This window comes from Macadamia integrifolia, chromosome 1 (genome assembly GCF_013358625.1).
Source record: "Macadamia integrifolia cultivar HAES 741 chromosome 1, SCU_Mint_v3, whole genome shotgun sequence".
NCBI lineage: Eukaryota > Viridiplantae > Streptophyta > Magnoliopsida > Proteales > Proteaceae > Macadamia > Macadamia integrifolia.
This window is the reverse complement of record NC_056557.1, coordinates 18286678-18308903: the sequence shown is the minus strand read 5'-3', so window position 1 is coordinate 18308903 and position 22226 is coordinate 18286678. Positions and strand designations below refer to the sequence as shown.

The window sequence follows — 22226 nt, the reverse complement described above, 5'->3', positions numbered from 1 at the left end:
TCAAGTGTGGGGGATGGTGTCAAGCAGTAAACTTCAAGAGGCAATGATATGCCTATTCCTATGGGTGTTTGGGACCGGGCAGGGATGAAGGGATTGGATCTTAGAAGTAACATCAAAGTAGATGGCTTTCTAAATCTTGTCCGAAAAGAGAGATTTAGATGACCATCTACGGATGTTACGCTCCATCTAGAGGTGGTTTATGGTTGCACAAAAAGCTAGTTTACCCAGAGTGTCACAAATGGAGGAGCTCGCAAAGGTCATGACAATCCAGATCCATTTCCCATTAAAAGGAAGAATGGGCCTACCAGAGGGCCAGCATCTAGAGAGGACACCTTTCCAGACAGAGGAAGAGAAAGGACAAGAAAAGAATAGGTGAGAAGTGTCCTTAGAGCCATGAGAGGAGAGGTAGCAAGAGGGGTTAACAAGGATATGGCAGTATATGAGAAAAGACTATGTAGGGAGGCAGTTGGAGAGAGAGCGCCAGACAATGAAGCTATGATGAGGAATATGACCTTTGAACTAGACGAGATTTCTCCAAGGAACCACAGGGGCTGAGGAGAAAATCCTATTCGTAGTTGTCACGGTGCCAAGGCAAACCAAGGCGGTGGAGGGTTGTCTAAGCGCTTAGGCGAGAAGGCGCCCGCCTTAAGGCGAACTAGGCGAACAAGTGTTATTTTTTATTTTTCCTATTTTCTAACATTATTTAGTAAGTTATATATACTTTGTATCATAAAAAATCAAGATTAAGCCACATCAAGTCATTAAAAATCAACATTTAGCCACATCAAATCATAAAAAATTAACATTAAGTCATATTAAGTTATAAAAAATCAACATTTAGAGAAATGCTCTTATTCTATAATAAGTTTGACTAGTCAAATGATTTTACTTTTACATGAGACTTTTTGTATTAGTTATAATATAAAACCAGCTTTCTAACAAGTCTAAGATTACTTAAATCTGAGTTGCAATGATAAAGTTATGCTTTAGTCAAACTTATTTTTAAGTGCGCGAATACTGTTAAAATCGCCTGAATGAAAATAATTTTATGAATATCAAAACAAAATATTTTTTTACCGGACTTTTGGTTTTTAGCAATGTTTTAACATGATAGAATTTATAAACTTTTTATAATTGATAAAAACCCTAGTATTTAAAAGTTGAAAATCGTCCCTATTACCAAAATCCAGTTTTTGTTCTTAGACTGGGGGGTTGACTTTTTATCCTTTTGGAATTTGATTTTTAAACTATTTTTATTGGATTCAAATAGGGGGTATTTGCTTATTTATGAATAATATCTTAAGTAAATAAAATATTTACTTGAATGATATTTGGCATAAATAAGTGCCGAAACACAAGGTGACATGCAGTGCAACAAGGCGGCTGTCGCCTAGGCCCCAGGCAAACCGCCTGAGGTGACGCCTTGACAACTATGATCCTATTAGAAAAGGGCAACCAGGTACATTTATCTTCCCTTCCTCGATGTCCTAGAGAGAGGGAGCGGAGGGAGGACCAGAGGTTAGCAAGAGGAGGGAGAGAGAAAGGGGGGACCAGCCCAAGGGAGAAATGATAGAGGAAACGGGGGGAGAAGACTTGGGGAGGCCAGAAGAGTAGATGGTCATGGGAGTAATCAGAGAGGAAAGGATGCCCAAAGGGTGCTAAGGGATCCAACCAGAGAGAGGTAGACTGACCATTGCCAATAGAGAAAGAGATGGCATTAAGGGCAGTAGGCCTAAGGATTTTGAGAATTTTCCTCTAGATCCTAAAGGCATCAGGAGGGGTTGGACCAGTCCAGAGGGAGTTTTGCTTAAGGGGGGAGGAGAGAATCCAATCCACCTAGATACTTCTTTGCTTGGACACAATTTTCCAGATGAGCTTAAGAATACCAATAGAGGTGACCTCCTTTATTCTTCTTAATCCCAAACCCCCTTCAGCTTTGGAGACAGATCTTATCCCAACAAAGGGGATGGAGAAACTTAGAGGAATCATATCCTTTCCAGAGGAAGGAGCAGAAGAGCCCTTTGATGGACTTGATTGAAGAGGCAGGGAGGACAAAAATGCCAGGCTAGTAAAGGTGCATGGACTGGAGAGCCGATCTAATGTGGGTGAGATGACTAGCATAGAAGATGAGCTTGTCTTTCCAGAGCTGGAGACTCTTTCTCAGAAGATTAAGCATAAGGGAGCAGTGATGAGCAGAAATCTTGGAGGAGATGAGAGGAAGACCCATGTATTTGACTGGCATAGAACCCAAGGAGAACCCTGTGATCCCAAGGAGGTGGGCCTGAGCCTTAACAGTAACACGAGAGAGGAAGAGACTTGGCTTGAGGAGGTTGATACTGAGGCCCGAAAGGCTTTCAAATGAATAAAGGACATGATAGTGGAGATGGAAAGCAGGAGGAATTTGCATTTTGGAATGGGAAAAATGAGATTAAGATTGGTAGCCGATTGAATGGAACGAGATAGAACTTCCAGGGCCAGGGAGAAGATAAAGGGGAGATAGAGCACCCTTATCTAATGCCCTGGCCTAAGGGGAAGTAACCAGTATGGCTCCTATTGACCAAAACAGAGAAACGGGGGGAGGAAATGCAAGAGTGAATCTAGTGGACAAAAGAAGTAGGGAAGGACATTTAGAGCAGGACTTTGAAGATGAAGTCCTAACTTAAGTGTCGAAAGCCTTGTGAATGTCAATTTTAAGGAGGGCTGCAAGAGAATGAGATTTGTGATCAAAACCTCGGACTATCTCGTGGCAAAGGATGATATTATCTGCAATGCTCCTTTTAGTAATGAAAGCGGCATGATTAGGGCTTACAAGAGAGTCTATGACATTCAGAATCCTATTGGCGAGGATTTTGGCAATGAACTTGTAGAGAAGGTTAAAGGGAGAAATAGGTCTGAAATCATTCATGGTAGCTGCACCCTCTTTTTTGGGGATGAGGCAGAGGAAGGTATGATTAATTCCACTAATCTGGTTGGGATTGATATTCCAACAGGAGGAGAAGAATCCCATATTGAAGCTGTCCAGGCCAAGGGGTTTATTGGCTTTGTGGGAAAGGATAGTCGAGAGAATTTCCTCCTCAAAGGGAAGGACTGGAGTCTAGGGAGAAGGTCTTCTGGGGACGAATTTGTTGAGGAGGTTGGGAAGGAGAGGGGGTGGGGGAGAGGGGGCAGGAGAAAGATCCCATAGAAGTGAGAGATGACTTCAGATTTGATGTCCTCAGGATTGAGAATCTCATTCCTGGATGAGGAGATGAGTTTGGGGATGGTATTAGCATTATTCCTGGCGTTAAGAGACTGGTGGAAATAGGCAGAATTGGAGTCACCCAGGTTAAGCCATTTTGCTACGAGCTTTTTGTCGGATCTCTTCTTGAGCCAGAAGCAAGGAAAGGTCTGAAGCAAGAGCCTTTTCCTCCACGACAAGCTCAAGGTTAAGGAGATCGGATTGGATTCTGAATTGAATGGAGTGGAGCTTGTCTCAACAAGAGGAGACGCGAGAGGAAATGTTGTCAAAGGAAGTAGAGTTCCATAGCTTAAGAGCAGCTTTAACATTCTTGAGCTTTTTGACAAAGGCAATGAGCGTAGAGGAGGAAGGGTGAATAGGAATGCACTAAGATCCTTGGACAATTGAGAGAAAATCCGGGTGCAAGGACCCTATGTCAAAGAACTTGAAAGGCTTGGGACCTAAAGAGCGGAAGGGAAGGACGTGAATGGAGATAAGGCTGTGGTTAGAGATCCTAGTGAGATCAAAACAGGCATGGGAAGAGGGAAAAGAATCAAGGCAAGCTTCATTGACAATGGCCCTGTCCAGTTTGCATGCCACACGAAGGTTGCCAGATCTTCTGTTGTGCTAGGAGAATTTGACACCCGACCATCAGAGATTGCTCAGGCTCAGGTCATCAGTGCAGTAATTAATGGAGTCAAGAGCCTGGGTATCAATGGGGTTACCCCCATGCTTTTCGTGACCAAAATGGATGACATTAAAGTCTCCCGCAATCCCGTGGAGGGGGCAAAGGAAAGAAGTTCAGACCAAAGGGGAAGCCTAAGGGAGGCAAGGTTATGAGCATAGATGACAGAGAGGAAGCTAATGCGGGAGCCAGAAGGATGGGAGATGGAGAGATGGATGGCTTGGGAAGAAGAGAGGGTAGCGATGTGGAGAGAAGAGGGATCCCAGAGGGTCTAGATTCTTCCATTGGAGCTATGGAGGTAATTAGAAATGAAGGACCAGGAAGGAGCAATGGAGGAGACAATTTTGGAGGCATTAGCCTTAAGAACTCTAGTTTTGAGGGGACAATAGAGGTTGGTATGGGAGGAGCAGATGCGGAATCGGGTGTCGGCTTGCTTGGACGAGGAGTTAAGCCCTCAAACATTCCAAATGGTCCAAGGGATCATTTAGAAACAAGGGGGAGGCAACAAATGCTCCAAGGAGTAGGGAGGAGGCTTGAGATGGGAGGAATCAGATTTAGGGGGCTTACGACAGTACTAGATGCCAGGGGATTGGGTAGAGGGTGGGAGGAAGGCTCTTAGATTTGGAGGAGGACCTTACGACAGGGGTGGTAACTGTTACTTTGTAGGTTTGGGGTCAACTACTGTAAGGGGAGCTCTCGGAGAAGGGAGGGGGGAAGTGGCACAGGATATCCCAGGGGAGGTGGGGGAACTGCTAGGAAAAAAGGGGGTCTCAGGGAGGGTATCAACAAGGAGGGACCAGGGGCAGGGGAGCTATGGGTAGCATATAGGGGAGGCTACAAGGATCCATCTACTTTGGGGGGGAGCTTGCATCGAAGGTGGACACTGGATGGGCCTACATGGACTAGAGAGATGAAGAAGGGCCTTCGAAGGCAACATGATGAGTTAGGGAATCATCAGCTGAATGGGGGTTAGGAGGGCTAGTTCGGTGAGCAGTGGCTGGGGCTAATAAGGTGGGCATAGAAGGTGCTTGCTGAAACAGGGGAGGGATGACGAGGCCTTCCAAGCCAGCACTTAGAGGGTAGCTTATTGGGTAGCAGAGACAGGAAGCGAAGCTTGAGAGCCCATAATTTCATTGTTGACAGTAGCCATCAGGGGAGACGTAGGGGGTCTTGCATAGGCCAGGGAGTAGAGGCAGGACCTTCCAAGGTCGGAGCAGCAAGAAGAGCGATGGTAAGACTGGTCGAGAGGACCAGCTCGGTAGAGGGGGCACCAGCGAGGGATGAGGGAGTGTCCCAAGAGTCAGTGATTGAGCCAGTGACAACAATGAATAGTGATGAACAAGTGGTAGAGGTGTCGGGAGCTAGGGGCGTCCCAAGAGGGGTGTCGGGCAAGGAAGGAGGTGTGCACGGGTGATGGGTTTAGGTAGAAGAGGGCGGGTTGGAGGACGATTGTGGGTTGAGTTGGAGGAGGATTGTGGATCGGGAATGGAGGAGGGGACATGGGGCGGGTTTAAGAGGGTGTTTGGGTTGTAGAAGTTACGTGGGTAAAGAGGTTGGTCCATGGGGAATTTGGAGAAAGTGGATAGTAGCTGAACCGGAATAAATTGGTTCAGGGGGATGAATGGTGGTTCACACCGAGCCAGGTGGGTGGAATTGGAGGTGGAATGGTTTAAGTGAGTGCGTGAAGGGGAGGAGGATGAAATGAGGGTTCAGCGAGAGAGAAGGTTACTGCAGGGAGAGGGAGCAGGGGATGGAAGAGGCAGAGGAGGTGGCGGGGTGTTCGGTTTAGAAGATGGGAGCATTCCAGCCTGGCCAACAAAAGGGGTGAGATAACATTCAACAGGAGTAGAGTGCTGCTTAGCAGAGGTGGTGCATGGGGAAGTGGCAGCAAAGGGGCTAGGTGACAGTTTGTCGATTCCATCATCGGAGCCAGAGTGTGCTAACATCGAGAATTGGTTCTGACCAGAGGGTAAAGGGTCCTCAATGAGACCGGTGGTCCAAGAATCAGAGGCAGCTGCAGGTTGTGAGACGGCGAGGAGCTCTGTTGGCGCTGATCTGCGATTCAGTTCTCCTTTTCTTCTTCTAGAGACATGTTCCATGAAGAGGGGTTCATGAGATTGCTTAGCAATTGCATAAGGCTTCGAGCGAGATGATGTAGTTAGAGCTTCTGGGCCATCAGCTTTATTTTTTGCTCAAAGGACTGTAGAATGGCCGAAGCATTTAGCTGGTACAGATTGGTGGTAACCACTCGTATTTTACCTCTTGGTCGAAGGAGTGGCCCTCGCCGTCCATGATTGTAATAGATGAAGGGAGAACTTGGTCAGCCTTGACTTCGATGATGATTCTAGCGAAGGACAGCCAATCCATGGTCTTCGTTTCCATGTCGGAGTAGAGGGGCTTGCCGATGATGGAGCCAATTAGGCTGAGGCCTTTAGCGCACCAGAAATGAGGAGGTAGGTTGGGTTAGACAACCCAGAGGGGAATGGAGGTGGGTTCTGAATGGTTGAAAGAAGTGTACTCATCCCATTGTCTCAAGAAAATTGGTTTTTTTCCCACATACCTTAGGCCACCATCGATGGCGGAAGTTTCGTCAATAGTAGCAGCAAAATTGAAGATTAAGGTTCCATTTTCGAGCATGAAGGTGGAGAGGGAGCCAGAAGGCTTCCATTGGTTCAGAAGAGAGGTCTTGATGACAGAGAAGGGGGGACGGCTGCCAAGGAACGAACCGACAATGTAATTTTTCGATTTGAGGATCTCAGGTTCAAGAAGGCCAGGCAGACAGAGGACAACAGTGGTGGAATTGTGGGAGGCAGGGGGGGTGTGAAAGAATAGTGGGGTGTGTGAAAGAATAGTGTATGTCCAGTGGTGGGAGGATGGAGGAGGTAACCACAGAGTTCCAAGGACGGTGGTCAGGGGAGGAGGGGAGAGAAGGAAGAGGGGAAGGGAAGGGGCTGCAGGATCGGGGGGGGGGGAGTTTATCAGGGAAAGGAGGAGGACTGACGGCGGAGACCACTGGAGGGGAAGGGGCCGTTATTCCACCATCATGTGACAAGGAAGATTGATCACAAGAAATCTGCAAATTTTGCTGAGGTATTGATGATGCTGGAATTTTATTTGCCAGGGTTTCGGTGATTCAAAAGATTTTCTGATTATTGGGAAGTATGGAAAAGGAGGAGCCTATGCTTTACAATGCTAACAACAAAATCTCCTGCAAAAGGTCAGCTTTATAATAATATTAATATGGACACATCTTTAGGTTCAGCACATACATAGGCCCATCACTGGAATTTATTCTGTCTTGCAACCAGAAATGCATCGAACAATAACCAACAATCCAGAAGCAGTTAATAATTTCTTTGATTTACATATGAGTTTGCTGTATATTCTTTGCATTCTATGGTTTTAATAGAGGGCACTGAAATTGTCTTACGAACTTTGCTTCTCTACTTCGCTCTGTGTTATTTTCTCCACATTAAATCAGGGGTCAAGAAATATTTCGGGTTTCAATCAAAACTCTGCATTGTTTTGGCTGGCGCCATTTCGGTGGTCAAATGACCATATTTTGGCTTTAAACTTCAGAGCCTTTGTATGCATTTCTAAACATATTGGAACCTTCATATTGTAAAAAAATACACCCAAAATAGTAGTTTGGTTTTGTACCCTAGGTTGGTAGTATATGTCATACCCTGTTTTATAATTTCTCAAATATAGCCTATTCTACCTATAATTTAGTAATAAAACACACACAATATGATGAAACAACTAAAATATGTATTAGGAATGAAGAAAAACCATTTTATATCACACAATGTCAAGGTGTCCAGTGTTATAAGTAGTCAAGTACTAGTGTACAACCAAGTTAAAACCAAGGTTCACGGTGTCGGGTTTCGACCAGGTTTTGACCCCTGGGGAGACCGAAATTTCGGTTGAAACCTGGGAAATTTTGAGGATACCGCGGAATTTTTCCCGGTATGGTGGAAAATTAGGTTTCGACCCCCAAACAGTGTTTTTTTTGTCTGATTTTTTGTGTACATCATATTTTAAACATTTCTATCACATTCACATCATTAGTTTCATTTTAAAAAAAAAGTCTTACTTGTGTGGTGAACCAAAGGTTCGATAATCATTACGCTAACTTGTTGACTTAAATTCTGAAACTATACTTCATAATGACTATGTATAATCTACAATCTACATCAAAACATAAGACATAATCCAAATGGTCCAAAATAAATAAAAATATTATATCATCAACAGTTATCTATCAACACTCAACAGTAGTGACTCAAGTACTCAACACTCGAAAGTAGTGAGCAAATTCCAAGTAGAGTTTCTAGGCGGTTCCAGTCCACGAGCTGTGTACCACTGCAGATGTCATAGTTGCTCCTCTGAATGCACCACATATGAGTCCCATGACATGTTTTGGGCCCAATTGTTCTAGTAGTTCGTCACTACCCATCTATAAGATGTATCATCAACATTAGCTAGGTAACCCTGCGTAGGGAGTGGCTCAGTCATAGATCATTAGTGATAGGATGTGGATGTGGCATACAAGGTTGGGATGGATATCCAAAGATATTGTCAACAAAAGATGACCCACCCCCTGAACTACCCTCCTGTCCAAATGAAGTTAAAGATCCACCCTACTGTCCATACCCACCACCATATCCAAATGAACCAGTGCTCTCGAAGTATGGCACACAAGGTTTGGGGAGATGGGATTTACCTTCTTAGTCCAAGCTCCCTTCCTTACGTAGATTTGCTATGAATATGCAAGATCCAAGCTTAGAATGAAGATTTGATAGCACAAGGGCAAAATCTTAAGTGTTTTCCCAAGTTTCCCTCTTCATAGAGAAGAAATAGGGGGAAAGGGTCGAAATTTTGAAATAAGAAGGCTTGGAAAATTCCCACATTTCGGTCGAAATGTGGGAATTTTGGTCGATACTAGTCGAAACCAGTGACTTTTAAAAGTCACATGGTATTTGGTATCGAAGTCCTGGGGTACCTTGGAAACATGGGAAATTTCGACGGTATCGGTGGAAACCTTGAACCATGGTTAAAACACCCTAGGAAACCGTTCTTTTAACTCTATGTCAATACCACATAGTGTTCCAAGAAGACTCGAAACTTTGAGTAAATTATGGCCAAGACTTGGAATAACACTGATTGTATAATAATATAGGGATGTGAAAGTTAAAGAATGGTATGAATTTTGATATTATTTCGATGTTAAAGCAACAATGCTTCTTGCTAATTGGATGTCATCCTCTTGGTGAATTTGGATCTCTTCTGGCTGACTGGTATCATATGATATCAATAATTTTCATCTCTGTGATGGATCTGTGTCATATAGTGATGTTAAACGAAATGACCGAAATTATGTACTTCTGTGTTTCGTATGCTATTTCGTTTCGATAAAAAAAAAAAAAAAAAAAAAATCCAAGATTTCTGCGAGATATCGCCGAGTTTTCGAACCAGGGTCTTGTGCATCAGAAAAATGGATTCCTTTTAAATAAGATCTAGCTCGGATGATGAGTTATCCATGGTATTTATATTCTGATTTTATATATTTCTATTTGAATCCTACTTCTTGTGGTTTCTGATGTGATCCCATGTTGAAAACACTGTATGCGAGTATTGGTAGGATCCATTCATACTGTCGTTAACTCATTATCATCTTATAGTTTTCATAATACAAATCTCACCATAAGCGTCAGTACAAATTAATCATTCACTGAAGTGGAGAATGTTGCTTTTATTAGGTAAGTGACCCACCAGTCAGGAATTCACAAGAAGCATTCATGATGGAGATGCGTGCGGCCAGAATGGTACGAGCATTTCTTTGCTGCATGCAACTTTTAAATAGACTGAACTGTGTTTTTGTCACTGATTTACATGTAATCTGGGGGTTTTAGAAGGTCCATAGAAAATAGATGTAATTTAACCTGTTAATCTTTTCCTTTGCAGTTTAAATATGCATTTTAGAAGAAACAACTCAGCCCATGCTTTTGCACTGGTTCTCCCAAACCAGATACGGAGGGGTCAGGGCTGTTCTGTCAAGTTTGGTGCGGGCATTAAAAACTTTATCAGAACCGTTGAACATGAACCCTCTTCCTGTTTTGTCCTTTGACATTCAAAATCAGGACAAAACATTATCATTAGGGTGCACTGAGAAATTTGTGGTACAATAAAATAAGGCCCTAGACGGAGTGGCATGCAGAACAGGATTCATGTAGGCAAGCAGCAGTAGTTTCTATGAGGCGTAGTTGAGTATGTAACATTCTAGAAGATATAGAGGTATAATAGTTTCTATGAGGCTTGATTGAGCTAACTTGAGTATGTACATTCTAGAGGATATAGTCACCTGTTAGGCAGACAAAGGGAGCATTTCCTAGTGAATACTTCTTTTGTAGGATAGTGGTTATAGTTGTTGATAGATTAGTTTGTGAAGATGGTTTTAAGACTCAGTTACTGTGGTATTAGCACATAGAATGATAGAATTATTAACCATTTTTTTCATCCGCTGTCGGACTGTCAAATATGTCTGCCTCAATGATCTGGTCCATGGTCAAGACTAGAGACCCAAGGCCATATTCTCTTATCCCTTTCTTCTGTAACATATCAGACTTCTGAAACTAAGTGCAATTATCAGATGGTTTGGCAACTGATGGGCTGGAAGACCAATTGAGAAAATAACTCATTGATCAATCAATCAGCAAATCTTCTCCCAACAATTCATACTTGACACTGTTCTTTCAGTTTATCTATAAGCGTTCTGATATTTGCAAATAATGGGGTAAAGGGGAACAAAGGTGAAAATAGCAGATTGTGATGATTGTTTTTATGTGTTCCTAAGTTTCATCTTCATTTTAGTAGGAATTTGTTTTGCAATTTAGCCAAATAGTGGTGTGGAATTAACTTTGTCTTTACCATGTGTCTGTAGGTGGGGCTCTAGACCCTATCAGATTTGAGATTATTTGGATGTATTTTGGTAAAGGATAGATACTGCTAAACTTTCAATGATCAGGGTAAAAAGAATTAATTTGACGATATTTATTCTGCCATGCCATAATGTATTCTTAATCATAGATACTTGAAGAAAGTTGGTGCAGGAAAAGTACAGCCATTAATGGCTGTAAATGTCTGCCACACTACAGTACAGAGTCGATAATATCCCTGTACTGTTCCCTGATACCCCTCCTAAGTCCTAATGCCGTCTGAAGGCCTCTGTCTCCCTTGAACGTGGCTGAAGGAAAACCATCCCTATCTTGGTTTGCTTTTTTTTGTCTGGGTTTGGGTTTGTAGTTCATAATTTGGTGTCTTTGTAAGAACCCACCCAACTCTGTAGCACCAGGCTTCTATAATTTGGAATTTGGTTTGTGGTCCTCTTTCAGGAGTAAAATTTATGTAAGGTTTCAAGATGGTAGAAGTCCCCACCTACACCTCCCCCCCCCCACCCCACCCCCACAAAAAAAAAAAAAAAAAAAAAAAAAAAGGTTACTTATTCAAACTTCTATTTTAGTTTAACATTGTATAATTGTTGAAACGATCCTTTGAGGATACTTTCATCTCATTTATTAATTGCCACCTGAAACCAGCGGTAACCTAGTTGAGATATGGTTTTGGTTTGTTGGGAATGAATTTGTTAATTTCTCTGAAAATAAGGAAACTTAGGAAATTAAATTTCTGAAATTATGGAATAGTTGGTGGGCTTGGTTATCACATTCTTTGAAATTATTCACAAAAAATATTGAAACACGCATTAAGTATAAAGAATCATAAAATTAGAAAGCACTCCACATTTGTCAAAGTGTGAAACTATTTAACATTACAAATCCACTATTGCAAAAAAATTCTCATTGTAGACAGTAAGTTCAATATATACAAGTTTACAATTATAGAACTCAATACCACATATTATTATTTAGAAGGTTAAAATCATTAGATTACCCTCGGGACCAATGGAACCATTGCTCAAACTGGACGACAAGATGATAAATGCCGACTAAGTCATCTTTCTGCGTGAAAAAAGTGCTCGAAGTCCATCATAGCAGCCCTATAGGTGAAGTTGTCAGCATATGCAAAATAATCGAACCTATGATATAAATCACTGGCCGTAACTGCTTGGTGGAGTGGGCATATATGGTTGGGGGCTGGGTATGATAAGCACCTCTCCTCAAACAATGTACCGCTATATGGTCTCCCCTCAGATTCAGCGGGTAATGATGAAGAAGAGCTATACTAGCCATACTTACCATACTTTTGAATGGGGTAATGACTTGTGTCACATATGACACTAGCCCTCTTTATTTATAACAATGGAGAGAAGGTTCTAGAGAATTACAAAGACCACCCCCTTACGGTCCGTTTGGTAACTAACACTTTCCCTAAAACCTATAAAACCCATTATTAAAACACTACCCCTCAAGTTGGTGCGTAGATATCGCATATGCCAAACTTGCAAATAATAGGATGAAACATCTTATTACTAAGACTTTTAGTAAATACATCAGCCAGTTGTTCATTATTGAGAACAAAAGGCACAGTGATAAGGCCCATATCCAGCTTCTCTTTGATGAAGTGTCGATTGATCTCCACATGCTTGGTTCGATACTGCTGGACAAGGTTGTGAGCAATGCTAATGACAAATTTGTTGTCACAAAAGAGCTTCATAGGAACAGCCAAATCAGTGAGAAGACCATGAAGCTATAGGAGCTCACAAATGCCATGTGCCATGGTATGGAACTCTTCTTTAGCACTTGAATGGGCAACCAAGGCTTGCTTCTTGCTTTGCCATGTAACAAGGTTACCACTAATAAAGGTGCAATAACTAGTAGTAGACCTGCGGTCATTAGGGGAACCTACCCAATCCGCATCTATGAAGGCCTCTACCCTAAGGTGATTAAGAGGAGAAAAAAATATGCCACGTCCTGGGGAAGATTTCAAGTATCGGAGAATACGCAACACAGCTTCCATGTGAGTCAAGTGGGGATCATGCATGTACTGACTTACTAGGCTGATGGCAAATGATATGTCAGGGTGTGTATGAGAGAGATAAATCAACCACCGCACTAATCTCTGATATCTCCCCTTATCCACAGGGTCACCTTCCTTGCTACTCAGGTGACCATTAGCTTCAATAGGAGTGTTTGCCGGCTTACACCCTAATATGCTTGTCTCAGAGAGAAGATTAAGCACATACTTCCGCTGAGACAAGTAGATCCCACGAGAAGACCTGGCAACTTCAATGCCGAGAAAATAACGAAGTTGTCCTAGATCTTTGATCTCGAATTCCTCACTCAAGTATCTCTTGAGGTGAGAGATTTCTGCCAGATCATCACCAGTAACAACAATATCACTATTAGGATATAGCAATCTTCCCACCAGATCTCTTGATGAACAGAGTGTGGTCGGCATTGCTTTGAGAGTAACCTGTAGCGACTATAGCCTTATGGAAGCGTCCGAACCAAGCACGAGGGGATTGCTTTAGCCTATACAAAGCATGCTTCAGCTCGCATACCTTCCCTTGGGTTTTGGAGCAAGCGAACCCAGGAGGAATGTCCATATACACTTCCTCCTCAAGCTCCCCATGAAGGAAGGCATTCTTCACATCTAACTGCTGGAGATCCCAATCTAAGTTGGCGGCACAAGCCAAGATAACACGAACTGTGTCCATCTTAGCAACTGGAGCAAAAGTCTCCTAGTAGTCAATCCCATAACTCTGTGTGAAGCCTTTAGCAACAAGTCTAGCCTTGTACCGATCCATTGTACCATCAGCCTTTTATTTTACTGTGAAGACCTACTTGCACCCAACTGTCTTCTTTTGTGAGGGAAGACACACCAGATCCCATGTGTCATTCTTCTTCAGAGGTTGCATCTCTTCAACCATAACTACGTGCCATTGTGAGTCTACACTCACTTCCTGCCAGGTATGAGGAATGGACACAGAGGAAAGAGAAGACACAAAACTATAGCAGGAAGGAGAGAGTGAGTCATAAGAAACAGTTTTAGCGATAGGATGTAAAGTACAAGACCTATTGTCTTTACGAACAACAATAGGCAACTCAAGAGACTGATCAACAGAAGGAGAAGGAGAATTACTAGGGTTCAAGTGGACAAGATCAGGCTTGAGAGGAGACGACTGGCATGGTAGGGTAGATGTTGGATGTGTAGTGGTTTGAGTCTGCTCTCTGCAACTATAAACACTTATCACCGGCCGAGGCGAAGTAGGAGAAGTAGGAGTCACTCTCCCCCTGAAATGGGATACTAGCAGGGATAGCAATTTCAAGAGACGGAAGAGACGGATGCACATCTTCCACAATGGAAGGAGACCCCCTGAAGAGGTGTCACAGTATAGTATGACGTAGATTCGTGAAAGACAACATCTATGGTCACAAACTAATGCTGAGTAGGAGGATGAAAACATCGATAGCCTTTCTGAGTAGGAGCATACTCCAGAAAAATACATAGGAGACCACAAGGATCAAACTTTCCATGATGATGATGATCGCGAGCATAGAAAACACTACCGAATTGCTTAGGAGGAACAGGAAAGGCAGCGGAACCTTGGAGAAGATTCAGAGGGAGCGGAATGCATGGACCCAAGAAGGCATTCGATTGATAAGAAATGTAGTAGTGAGAATTGCGTCGCTCTAGTACTGGGGAGGAACTTGCATCTCAAACATAAGAGACGTGCTACCTCACAAAGGTGGCGATTCTTCCGCTCAACAATCCCATTCTGAGCCAAAGTATCCACACAACTAGTCTAATGAATCATCTCATGTTATGAAAGGTAAGCTTGAAAGGACACTTCAAAGTATTCCCGACCATTGTTGCTTCGAAGGATCTTAATGGTAGCACCGAACTAAGTCTGAACCATGTGGTGAAACTGTTGAAAGCAACAGAAGGTCTCGTCCTTAGTTCGCATCATATAAACCTAAGTAGTCTGAGAATGACAATCAATAAAAGAGACAAAACCAGCGATAACCATTGACAAACACATAGCGGGATGGACCCCAAATATCAGAATGTATTAATGAAAAAGGAGTGACTTTTATTTTCAGAAACAAAATAAGTGATTCGAGTTTGTTTGGCCAAAACACATGCCTCACAAAAAAACTGACTCGAATTACAATTTTTAATGGAAGGAAAAACTCTAGCCAAAGTTCCCAAAGGGGGATGTCTCAACCGATGATGCCACTGCAGTAACTTAGAGATGGGAGGGACGTAGATGTCTGAAGAGTCTCTGGCCATTACGTACCCTACCAGAGCCAATCGTTGCCCCTGTCACCAGATCTTGAAAAACACAATGAGATGGGAAAAATATGACTTTGCAATTAAGACTGGAGGTAAGACTACTAATGGACATAAGGTTAGTGGGAAAAGAAGGAACATGCAATACAATAGAAAGGGATGAAGAGGGGGTACAACTAATAGAGCCCTTCCCTAGAATAGTGGAATAAGTTCCATTAGCCAATTTGACCTTACCATTACCAAGACAAGTAAAGTAGTGTACTGTGAAAAAAAAAAAAAGATAAGCGGCCTGTCATATGATCAGAAGCCCCAGAGTCTATAATCCAAGGGGTAGAAGGGACATATGATGGCTATAAAAGGAGATACCTGACCCAGAATGGGTGGAATGAGCAGAGCTCGCAGTGGCAAGTGCTGGAGAATCTGGATGTGTCAAGGGGCGTCAGAGGGCAGTAAGTTCGTCAGATGATAGTGAGGCTGCTGAGGAGCTAAGAGCAGAGTTAGAGTCAAGGCTTTCAATATGGTTGGGCTGCCCAGAAGTACCGGCACGACCCTTCCCTCGCTTTTTCTAGATATATCAGCAAGTTGGCCATAAAGCTTCCAGCAGTACTCCTTGGTGTGATGCTTCTTCCCACAGTAATCGCACTTCACTGGAGTCCTGGTAGAGGAGTCACCAGACTGTGGGGTTGCACTAAGGGACTGAGTTCCAAAAACAAGTGCAGATCTCTCAGTAGGAGTGGCAGCTTGCTGTGGAAGCATAGTAGTACGTCGACTGTCCTTAAGTTGGATCACAACATAGGCTTGACCTAAGGTAGGAAAGGGGTTATAACCATTGTTAGTTAAAACGGGAATGGAAAAAAAACAGAGACGTACGGTATGGGTTTTAAACAGATAAAAACGATGAACGGTACGGTAAAAAAAAAGGTAAAAAAAAACAGGAAACGTCAAACGGATGAAAACGAACGGTACGAGTATTAAACGTGTAGTTTTCAAAAAAACAAAACCAAAAAAAGGGCAGTATACTCATGTAATTTGAGAGATTATTACTTGTATACCTACATCTAATGTTCTAAACTATATCAACATCAAACATTCATGCATATATCATCCAAAATATAGCAGCCAATGTAAATTCCAAATTAAAACTTAATACACCATATTAAAAATGACATGTCCAAAAAAAAAAAAAAATCCACCCATCCATATCATCCAAGATGTCTAAAGAACTCAGTATCATTATAACAGGTCCAAAGATCAATGATAAAAAAAAAAGATCAATGAGGAGGCATTAAACTATATGAAGTACTCCATCAGCTCCAGTGTCAGATGGTTCAGGTTCCTCGTATGTCTGCTCAAGCCTCTCCATTTCAAGCTCAAAGTCTACTATAGGTAAGTCACCAAGATTGTCTAAATCAATAGGCCTTGAATCTTTATGTAGTTGGCTTTCATAGTTCTCCCTCATCCTAGAGTTCATCCTGATGTACACCAAATCTTCTAGCATCTCTGGGGCTAATTTGTTTCTTTTCTTTGTTTGTGTTGCATCCCAAGCACTCCAATGATGCTCACAAGGAGAGGAACTACAAGGCTGGCTCAAGATTCTACAAGCAATATTTTGAAGCACTAGAAATGCACTACCAACAAATTGTCACCAAATCCCTACAAATCAACATAAGTAAACAAATATAAGAATGCTATATTTAATAAAAAAAAATTCAATAATAAACTAATTAACTAAGTCACTTACTTGGATGGTTAGTTTTCATCATTGTCTGCCCTGTCATATTGAACAACAATGGACTTTTCATGCGATAATCAATGACTTCTTGCATGAATTGCTCACGATCTTCTAAAGCAACCATGATGTTCATAATAAATTCTTGTGCATTCATAAATTTAGTTCCATCAATATTAAGTCGACCACCAAACATAATGGAAGGATTCAAAAGTGCACCAAAGACATAAACATGATGAATAATGTTCTTCTCTAACCTAAATTGAAACAAGTCCATTATGGCTAAATACTTCCCTCCATCATTCTCCACAAATTTCCTCAATGTTTCTTTTGCCCTTTTTGTTGCTTCATATAAGTAACCTGCAGTAGAACCATCTGAATCAACAAGGCGAAAAATACGAATAAGTGGCTCCATAAAAGCAACAACTTCTTTTGCCCCCTCCCAAAATGTATCTGATTGAATTATTCCAACAGTTCTCACTGCCATTTTAGCTCTATTGAATTGAAAGGCTCTCCACTCAGATGATGCAATAAAAAGCTTCAACTCATTCTCAACAACAATAAGAGACTGCAGCATAAAAAAATAAGTACCAAACCTTGTCTTGCAAGGCTGCTTGATATCTCTATTGTTGGTGAATTTCCTCATCAATGCTACAATACCTGTGTGCCTGTGAATATAATCCACTACAAGTTTCCCATCTTCTATAATTTCCCTCACCCATTTAACTTTCTTATGAATATCTTTCAAAAGCAGATTAATCCCATGAGCAGCACGATTTGTTCTATATATATGATGCCATTTTCCAGCCAACATAGCACCACAAGAACAAAAGTTAGAACCATTATTTGAAATAAGTTGCACAACATTGTTTGGTCCAACTTTTTCAATGACATCAGAAATTTCATTGAAAAGAAATGTTGAAGTTAATCTATTTATACCGCACTCAATACATTTAAAAAACACGGCACCCCCAGGAGAGTGAGCAATCACATTAAACCCACAACCTCTTCTTTATGTCAGTCCAAGAATCGGACATAATTGTGCAACCTGTGATACCCCATGTTGCCTTTATGTTGCTAACATATTGCATGATTTATGCTTTTTTTTTCAGGAATCAAACTGGTCTGAAGATTGCTATAACTTGGTACAACATAACTTGTACCATATGCACATGCACCCCTTAGCATCTCAATAAAAGAATTTGTCTGAATAACATGGAAGGAAATGTTATTATTGACAAAAAAATCAGTTACCAACATATCCAATGACTTCTTGTCTTGCTTAGCAACCATCTCTACCATTGTGGGTTGATGTGTACTCCTAACCTGAGGCATAGAAGGTGTGCTACTTGTGGAACCCATTCCACTTTCAAGAGAATCACTCATTTTCTTAGCAGATCTACTCAAATTAAATTCTGCCAGGGCATCAGCTTGAATGTGCTCAGGAACTTGGGTGCAAATTTGAACATCATGTCCAGATTGACAAGCTAAATGAGCCTTCACTCGTGAAACATTCACAGAATAATTAAGTCCACAATAGTTACATGTGAAACGGCTCAGACCACGTTGCTCTACATGTTCCCAAAATTTATCCTTAAGTCTCACCATTTTGCTTACGCTCAGGTAGCTCAACTTTGAAATACCTACATAATATAATCAAACATCCTTTCCAATCTCAACAAATAGAATAATTAATGTATTATGAATGAACGATGAGTAAATTCCTTTCGGAAAAATTAAATCATAGATTAGTAAATGAAAAGAAAAAGGGATGTAAAATGTCAACATTTCAATCTGTTGGTTCAAAACTATAGTACCTTGAAAGTACATCAGAAGCATTAAAATTATACCAAAGATATACAAATAGAATAAATGTGTCGTGTTCATATCGACTGTTGATAGTTTTGAAACATCAATTAAAATCATGGTGCAAGGAATGCAGCTTGGTCCAACATTATGGTCTAATTTGATCAGAAAATCAAATGGTATTGCGCATTATTGGTAGGCTATCGATTAGCAATCATGCTATTAGTTGATCAATCGAACCACAATTTGTAGTTTTTGGGGCATTAGGTTTGTACAAGCCATGAAACGTTTATATTGTATTTAGGTTCATCATTGGGTAGATGCTTAGAAAATAGTCGTTTCAGTAACTCATTTCTAGAAATGCCTAATACTTGAACACTACCCTGTCTGGTTAGAAATGAGTAAATTTAAAAAAAAAAAAATGAGGGAATGTTCAACTAAATTTTAAGGGCAGAGGTTCCTTCTGCAACTCAGAATAGATAAAACAGAAAACCACTGGACAATAAACATAAAGAAACCTACATAACATCAAGTGAGTGTTACTAGTAATGATAGACAGGAAGTAAACACAAAAGCAAAGGTCAGAATTCACCCATGGTAGGCCATGGTTGGAGATATAAGCTAGATGGAATTTCTTCTGAACAGTGAAGGAAGAAGAAGAAGAGGATATGTGACCAATAGGTATCCGTATCACACTATACCTATGGCAGAGTCCGCTACTCTGAGACTACTGTCGACTGAGTGAGGACTGAGGACTGAGGACTGAGGACTGAGGAAGAGGTAAAAGAAGAGGGTTTCCTTTGATCGACTGCTGTCGATGTTCGACATTCGACGACCTATTACTGCTGCTGTAGACAACTCGTTGCCTGAGTTTCGACGACCTGCTACTGCTGCTATCGACGCCCGAGATCCGACGACCTGCTACTGCTGCTGTAGTCGCCCGAGTTCCGACTTTCGACAACCTGCTACTGCGGTTGTCTACTTGTCTCTTCTTCTTCTTTTCTCTGAGTTTTCTTCGATTGACCAACAGAGAAGAAGGGTTCAGAGGAAAAATCGAATCCGGGTGACTGGGTGAGACCGTGAGACCGTGAGAGCAACACAAAGATGTGGATTTGGGGAAAAAACCCTATCAAATGGTTTTAACGTTTTCTTTTGTTTTGGGTTTTTTTTTTTTTTCTAATTAGTATGACAAAATTCCTATTTTGCCCTTAAAAAACGCATACGTGTTTTAAACGTGCGTTAAAACGCGTTTTAAACATTTTATTCGGCCGTTCCCTTTTTTTTTTCGCATTGTATAGAGGCATATGGCGAAACGCGTTTTAAACGGCTGCAAACGTCAACCGCATTTTAAACGCGTTTAAAACGCGTTTTAACTAACAATGGTCATGACTCAAAACCTGGGACCGCAACTGATTAAACTCCACATTTCAGACCTGCCAGAAAGTTATAGACTCTGATCTTGTCCTCTCGCTTCTAAAACTTGGTGACATCTTCAAGGGTGGAAGGAGTATACTTATAAAAATCCAACTCAATCCATAGTGTCTGCAACTTATAGTAGTATTGTGACAGAGTGAGCCTTCTCTGCCTCAGATCACGAACCTTTTGGCGAAGCTCAAAGACCTGAGCATCATTCCCTGCCTAGGAATAGATATCCTGGATAGACTTCCAGATCTTCATAGCCTAGTCAAGGAGGAGATAGCGATGCGAAAGCTGTGGCAATATGGATTTGACAAGGAAGGCCATAACCAGAGAGTTGGCACACTCCCACTTGTCAATCTCAATATCGGTGGTCGGACACTTTGTGGTTCAAGTGAGGTACCCAAAATAGCCACGAGACTTGATGGAGATGCAGACCAAGCGTGAGCACATAAGGTAGTTTGTGCCATCAAGCTTGACAACACAAGGAGGAAAGATTGGAAGAGTCGTGGTGTCTCTGCCAGTAGAAGCAGAGGAGCTGGTAGACATGGTTGCTACTTAAGGGGGGCTGTGCAAATAGAAGAGACACTAGCCGGAGATAGAGAAAGCACTAAACTAACCAAGAAAAGCTAGAAAACCCAAAAATCGATAAAGGGTAAAACCCTGAGAAAACGATTTTGGGGATCGCTCTAGAACACAGACCTCAAACGAAAAAGTGGTCAGTACATACCACAACAAGGATAAGAGGCAGCAATTGCAACAAACATCAATATGATTGGAGCATTGAGTGGGGAACCCGGCAATAAAAAATGTTCTCAGGGAGAAAACCTTGAAAAAATGATGAAAAAAAGGTTATGGGTCTCTCAGATCATTGTAGAAGAGAGTTTGAGGGCCCAGGGGAAGGATGGATGGAGGCTAGAAACCCTTTTGGTGGTTTAAGAAGCTCCCAGTAGGAGAGAGAAATAGATGAAGAGAGATGGAGGAAGGCATAGATGAAGGAGGCACTGGGAGAGAGAGAAAAAAGAGAAAGAGGCAAAGAGATGGAGAAAAGGGAGAGCCCTTAGGGTTTCGGATCCTATGGCTCTGATACCATGTTGAATGGGGTAATGACTTATGTCACATATGACACTAGCCCTCTTTATTTATAACAATGGAGAGAAGGTTCTAGAGAATTACAAAGACCATTAAACCCCTTAGGGTCCATTTGGTAACTGACACTTTCCCTAAAACCCATAAAACCCATTATTACAACACATGCCATCAGACTTGGATCAGGAGTTCTCTAGGGCAAAAAATGGTGTAGCCATTGCCCATACCCACCATATCCACTAAACGGTGTACCCGGTGCACAAGGCTCCCGCATGTGCAAGGTCCTGGGGGGGTGGGGGAGAGAACTACGCAGCCTTACCCCGAGAATGTTGAGTGGCTGTTTCGACCGCCATATCTTCTACTGTCCTCAATACTAGAGCCGCCAAGGTTGTATACAAATTTGGTTGCTTGTCTTGCCTTCAAACCCCATGTCTTTTCATCATGAGGTTGATGTGTGCGCTGCAATTGGAGCCTAGAACTGGCAGTGTCTGCTTCGTTCATTAGTCTCTCTCCAATCTTCTTGAAGTTGTTGTCATTGTCTGTCACCACTTTTATAACATTCTCTATCCCCTGCCTCCTTGCCAACAGTCTTCAAAAACTTGTGGATAGTGGTCACAGTCCACCTATCACACATCTCAGTACAGAATGTAGTCTGCCCACAGTGGCTCCAAGCCTTTATGTATTCCCTGAGCTCATCTCTCTGATTGGGAAATAAATATTCATCCATTAATAAGCAGTGAGGCCCTTCACTCCTTGGTTAACTTTCTCTACAGTGTCAACATTTTCTGATATTATGGTCCATGAGTGGCATTGGCTGCGATACTATGGAAGAAGAATCACTTCAACATGACGTCACCCACGTTACCTTTCCAGTCAGACTACATGTGCTTAAGCTTCCTCTATCTGGTCTCCTGTGTTCTGAAGATAGCAGGATCCTAGTCAAGGATGTCAGCTGGGGCTCCCCAGACACTCTCTGACCAACGGTAGAGAATTTCCATTTGCTTCTGCTTCTTCCTCCCCTAGTGTTGCCT

General features: G+C 42.0%; 2 protein-coding genes across 2 annotated transcripts in view; one reads left to right on the top strand and one right to left on the bottom strand.

Annotated features, from left to right (window-relative positions):
* LOC122081031 (mediator of RNA polymerase II transcription subunit 22a-like) overlaps positions 1 to 22226 on the top strand; it is a gene marked incomplete in the record, with an annotated part of 41733 nt that overhangs the window by 17719 nt on the left and 1788 nt on the right. The window contains 1 exon segment of the mRNA XM_042647973.1: positions 9665 to 9730. Within this exon segment, the coding sequence (XP_042503907.1) occupies positions 9665 to 9730 (66 nt within the window).
* On the bottom strand, positions 12536 to 15976 carry LOC122081022 (uncharacterized mitochondrial protein AtMg00810-like). The gene has a single exon (XM_042647963.1). It carries the CDS (start codon positions 13317 to 13319, stop codon positions 12609 to 12611), a length of 711 nt encoding a protein of 236 aa, XP_042503897.1. The 5' UTR covers positions 13320 to 15976; the 3' UTR covers positions 12536 to 12608.